At 42.2% G+C, this 5,911-nt stretch overlaps 1 protein-coding gene across 2 annotated transcripts in view; it reads right to left on the reverse strand.

Annotated features, from left to right (window-relative positions):
• Positions 1-1,478: 1,478 nt before the first annotated feature.
• mansc1 (MANSC domain containing 1) overlaps positions 1,479-5,911 on the reverse strand; it is a 10,909-nt gene continuing 6,476 nt past the window's right edge. For both annotated transcript variants that reach the window (XM_015387710.1, XM_015387709.1), the window contains exons 3-4: positions 5,239-5,379; positions 1,479-3,458 (exon numbers count right to left, since the gene is read on the reverse strand). In XM_015387710.1, coding sequence (XP_015243196.1) covers positions 2,362-3,458; positions 5,239-5,379 — 1,238 coding nt within the window. In that variant the 3' untranslated portion in view covers positions 1,479-2,361. The remainder of the gene's footprint in view (positions 3,459-5,238; positions 5,380-5,911) is intronic.

Below are 5,911 nucleotides of genomic sequence, written 5' to 3' on the forward strand. Positions count from 1 at the left end.
GACTTGGTCAGGAATTTCCCATTTTTAAAAGTTTTGACAAGAAAGAAGTAATAAAAATATTTAATGATAATCAAAGTAGATTTTAACTTAATCTATGGGGAAAAACTAAGGATTCCTCATGTTTGTTCTTTTATTAAATATATTTCTCATTTAAATTCTTTCCTGATTTTTAAAGAAGAAATGTTTAGCTAAAGCTAACTATAGCACTGTTAGCAGCTAACCTTAGCAATGGCTTAGTAGCTACCTTTTGTGATTTTAAATGTTAACTTTACCACAGCTAGCAGCTAATTTTAGCCAACACTTTGTAGCTAATTTATGTGCTGTTAAAAGCTAACTTGCTTACTTTAGCACTGCTAGCCAGAATTTGCAGAATATGAAAACTGTTGCCTTTATAGGCAGGTTAACTCAAAAAGATAAATTGCTGTTAAATGCTAACTTTACCGCAGTTTGCAGCTAATTTTAGCCTAGTTTTCGTAGCTATTTTATGTGCTGTTAAAAGCTAACTTGCTTACTTTAGCACTGCTAGCCAGAATTATCAGAAAATGAAAACCATTGCCCTTATAGGCACGGTAAACTCAAGTAGCTAAAGTGCTATTAAACGCTAACTTTAGCACAGTTAGCAGCTAATTTTAGCCTACACTTTGTAGCTAATTAATGTGCTGTTAAAAGCTAACTTGCTTACTTTAGCACTGCTAGCCAGTATTTGCAGAATATGAAAGCCATTGCCTTTATAGGCACGGTAAATTCAAGTAGCTAAAGTTCTATTAAATGCTAACTTTACCACAGTTAGCAGCTAAGTTTAGCCTAGACTTTGTAGCCAATTTATGTGCTGTTAAAAGCTAACTTGCTTACTTAAGTACTGCTAGCCAGTATTCGCAGAATATTAAAACAATTGCCTTTATGGGCAGGTTAACTCAAGTAGCTAAAAAGACAAATTCAAGATTAATTTCCCTCTTTTATTCAAATAAGAGTCTAAAACAAACGTACAGGAATTTAAGCTTAGGTACTATAGAAATATCTGGGGCTAATAATAATAATAAAAAAAAAGCAGTTTTGTGAGCAGCTGAAGAGTATCAGTGTTTTAACACATTTCTTAGCAATTAATGAATGTTAATGAATGACTAGCCTAATTTACCTTTGGGTCATCAGTAAACCTATCTAAACACAGTTTCCGCTTAAATACGCCTGCTAGTGGCCAATCTTAACATCACCTTTTTTTTCAAATGAACATTTTATTCTCATTACACTGTCACAAGTACAGCGCAACAAAATTCACTCTCTGCATTTAACCCATCCCCTTGGGGAGCACTGGGCTGCCATTTGGAACAGGGGGTTAAGGATCTTTGCTCAGAGTTGCAGTCTGTGGGATTGGGTTTCAAACTCACAACCTCAGGATTCCAAGCTCTATGCCACATAATTGAACTTTATGGATCTCACATTGGAGAAATTAACTCTCTGCATTTAACCTATCCCCTTGGGGTGTTGTGCGGTGCCCAGGGAGCAGTGTGGGATAAAGGGTCTTGCTCAGAGAGCCAGAGTGGCAGTCTGTGGGAGTGGGCCTCAAACTCACAACCTCAGGATTCCAAGCTCTATGCCCTAACCACCAGATTGCCACTCCCCTTCACAGCATCTTATCAATCAAACCATTTCCACCACATCTCTGGTCTATATTGAAATCAGACCCTTCCCTCTGGAGGCTGAGTGGGTTTTATCAGTGAATGTATCATAAATAAAATCTCAGCTAGTTTAAAATATCTCCCAAAATGAAGCTAAAGAGGTCTTCACTGGTTCAATTTGAAAAAACTTTCACCTTTTTGGTTCCTTATCAGAAATTAACAAATGTCTTTTATATTGATTTAACACATATTTATATATCACTGTACTTTGCTCAGAAATTAACTTACTTCCAGTTCAACATTAATCATCATAAATTAACTCAGAATAACAGTTTGTATCAAAATACAGTAGCAGTTATTAAACTGAATTAACAGAAAAAAGATCAATACGCTGATTTGAAAGCATTTGTTCCTGTTTAAAGTCCTCTTGAAACCAGATGTGAACAGTAAACATTATCTTCAAAATCCTTAAAATATTAAACAGACTTTCTTTGTTTCCCTGTGACCAACTCTGCATCCAATAATATTCTTCAAAATGGCTAAAATAGGTGAGTTTCACCAATGTCGACCAATCAGAGAAGGGTGATGATGCTCCGCAATCTGCTTCAAGATCACTTCAAAGGTGAACAAACCAAGTCTGATCAATCAGACACTTTCTAATCAAAGCCTGAGTGAAAAATACAGAATCGTGCAGCTAAGAACTTAAAGAATCCTAAATAAAGCAAATGTGCCAGATTATTCCCACTTAAATCTCGTAGTGCAGGTCGTTGAGCTCCAGTCTGGTGTAATGTCGCCGATCAAAGGACTCCATGGCCTTCCGACCGCCAACAGCCAAGGCCAGCGTGAGCACGGCCATCCCTAGAACCATGACGGCCACCACGCCGCCTTTCAGTGCTCCCTGCGCCGCCACCGCCTTCCCCCGGCTGGAGCTGGAGTTCAGGTTGGTGGGACCGGGCTGAAGGTCCGGGTCGGACGGGAAGGTGTCTTTGGGTATGAAGATCAAACTCGGAGGTTGAGCCGCCAATGTGGTGGTTGGTTCAGTGGTGGGGGTACTGGTCGTACTTTGAGTGGTGGTGGAAGTTGTGGTAGCCATGTCGGTTGTAGTAATAGTGGTAGTAGTGGTAGTAGTAGTAGTAGTAGTAGTGATAGTTGTGGTGGTTGTTGGATTTATGGTGGTTGTAGGGAGAGTGGTACTACTCACAGGGAAGGTGGCTGTTGTCGTGGGGGTTGTAGTAGTTGTACTGGTGGTCGTAGTGGTTGGGGCTGCTGTGGTTGTTGTGGTTTCCTGAATGCTAGAATTTGTATGCTCCTCCTCCACCCTAACAGGAAGTGAGGTTGAGGAGCTCGGGGCAGTTTGGGTGGTGGTGGATAGATGAGGTTTTCCTTTCTTGGTGGTTTTGTTTTGCTTCTTGCTGGATTTGTTGGGTTTTCTGGAGGTGAAGGTGGGAGAAGGTCCCATTGTAGTTGTTGGGTTTGTAGTAGTAGTAGTAGTAGAAGTCGTAGTAGTAGAAGTTGTAGTAGTAGGGGTAGGAGTAGTAGGTGGAGGAGCAGTAGTGGTGGTGGTGGTTGGTGGAGGAGTAGAAGTTGTAGTAGTAGGGGTAGGAGTAGTAGGTGGAGGAGCAGTAGTGGTGGTGGTGGTTGGTGGAGGAGGACCTGCAGGCACCGCGGCAGTAATGATGATGGGTACCTGAGGTGCTGTGGTGGGGGGCAGTGTCTTCGCAGTGGTTGGTGTGATGGTTGTGCTGGTGGCTGGTGTGGTTGGTGCTGTTGTGGTGGTGCTGGTGGTGGTCTGTGGAGTGGTTGTCATGATGATAGGTCTCATCGTGGGTGGATGATTTAAACCTGTGGATGAGAGGGAAAAAAACGTTAGTGACATTTTGGCCACAAGAGGGCAGCAGAGATACAGTCCACAGCATTTCTTCTACTGTGGGCCTTTTCCAGCAGGTGAAACGGAAACATGCTGGGTGTGTTTCATCGTCTGCGTCCTCCAAGGACCTGGTCTACCTGGACTGGGAGATCTGTGAAAATAAGCAGGCCGGAAGAATTTGGAAAAGGATTCAAACAGTTCCAGCCTGCTCAAGATTTTCCCCGCTTGAACACTCTGTCGCCTAGCAACCGTGACAGTTGACAAACAAAGCAGGCAAACAATGGATACCAAACTTCTCGCTGCTGTTTTGGGTGCTAATCAAATTTCTAAGAAGCTTCAGCAGCAGAACCGTCATGGTGAATATCCGATCTATAGTCCTGACAATGCAGATATACAGTGGTATGCGCTTATAGTGGTCACGGATATAGTAATCAACCGCTTATATAGATCAAAAGGCTTGGGACAGAATCGTTTCTATACAAATGCTGTTTAAATAATTTGTTTATATTAATCAAGAAATCCGCTTATAGTGTTCATTTTTGGCAATTTTATGAATGCAAAAATAATTAATAAGTAGATCGAAAGTGATGACAGCACTCCAGTTTCAGAGCCCGTGACGGATGAGGACATCATCGAGGAGGTAAAAGTGCGCTTTGGTGCGGGTACCAGTGCCACGCGCAGCAAGGAGGGGGAGGAGGATGAAGAAGAGGAGACTGTTGTCCCTCCCAGAGCGGAAATGAGGAAAGCAGTTTGCATTTTAAAGACTGGTCTCCTGCATGATGCTTTAAAAAAATTTTGACCTTTTACATCATTTTGAAAAAGAAGTGAACTTAGTGTTGGACAACACTCTGATCCGGGGAACCATGGCTAAATATGTGAACAGCACATAATAAGTTACGAAGGCTACCAGAGTTATGTCTGCGCACAACGCAGTATTCTGTAATTAAACTTGCAGTAAATGCGGAAGCTATCCGTTTAATTTAATTTTTCTTATTGAAAAACCCCACAAATGGCATTTAGATGATATTCTGCATAAAAAATAAGTGAAATAACGGTAAATTCAGTTTTAGTAATCAACAGCTTATACTTTTCAAATTGGCTCTGGATCACCGTGATCACTATTACTGTATAGTGATCACTGTATTAGAATCTGTACGTGTAATGTATGTCTGCCAAACCTATTTCCATAGGGACAGATGAAAACCTTTCAGTAAACCAAACGTTAGCCTGCCACATATCTGACTCACAAACCATTTAAAAAATAATAATTTCAGACGGAACTGTTCACGTGTGTTATATTAAACTGCACTTACAATATTCACCACTGTTTGGCGCCATTTACTCTTTTCCTCTGAGTTCGGAGCATCCGGTTTGATTGGACTCGCAATGAATCATGGGATACTCTAGGCTACGTAGGATACACCAGACTGGTCAAAAAGAAGGCCACATTTTGTCTCCCAATACAAACAGTTCATGGCGCCACGCTATGATGTAATTGGCTGATGAATCTGGCCTTCAGAGGACAACGGTAGTGAGAGGTTTCGATATCCATTCTTTGCCTGCTTTGTGTGTCAACTGTAATGGTTGCTAGGCAACAGAGCGTAAAAGGCTGCACCTCTGTGAATGAATAGCCAAAAACTCTTAGGGCCTCCTTATATTCATGCACTCGAAGGACCCAGTCCAGGTCTTTGCGGGTCCTTGGATGATGCAGCCTCTGAAATCAAATCAGTAAATGTTGCAGGAAACAGCTGATACCTTTGTAGATGTCGTACGCGTTGCTGCCCTCAGCGGCTTTCATCAGAGGACAGTCCAGCTCCGTGGGACAGTGGAACAGGAGGCAGTTCAATTCGTTGCCTCGCTTGTTCGCTCTGAACACGGCCATGTTGCACCGAGCACCTGAAGAAAAGCAAAGATCACACATTTGAGGCAAAGCTTAAACCCGAGCCACCTTTCCTAGAATAGGACCAACACAAGCTGAAATGTTCGAATAGATCCTAAACAAGCCCAAGTAAATAATGATGGACCATAAACCAACAGCATCTAGCCGGTGGTGGTAACCCACCATCCTGCTGGAGCCTCAGACCACAGGTCCAAGTCAAGTCTATTCAATTAAATTCAGTTTATTTCTATAGCGCCAATTCACAACACATCATCTCAAGGCACTTTACAGTTCATCAGATCATTCAGTCAGATTGATTCAGAGTTTTTTATCTAAGGAAAACCAGTTGATTGCATCGACTCATTGACTCTAATGCTACGTTCAGACCGCAAGCAGCAGAAGCAGCTAGTTTACATGCAAAGTCAATGGTTGACGAGCATCAAGGTGCAGCAGAAGGTCCTGCAGTGCGTTTTTTAGCAGCAGGAGCAGCGCCTCACGAGCTTCTGAGCATCTGATGTGCTTCAGAAGCAGCAGCAGCTGCTGGAGATG

This window comes from Cyprinodon variegatus, unplaced genomic scaffold, assembly GCF_000732505.1.
Source record: "Cyprinodon variegatus isolate N-32 unplaced genomic scaffold, C_variegatus-1.0 Scaffold402, whole genome shotgun sequence".
Classification (NCBI taxonomy): domain Eukaryota; kingdom Metazoa; phylum Chordata; class Actinopteri; order Cyprinodontiformes; family Cyprinodontidae; genus Cyprinodon; species Cyprinodon variegatus.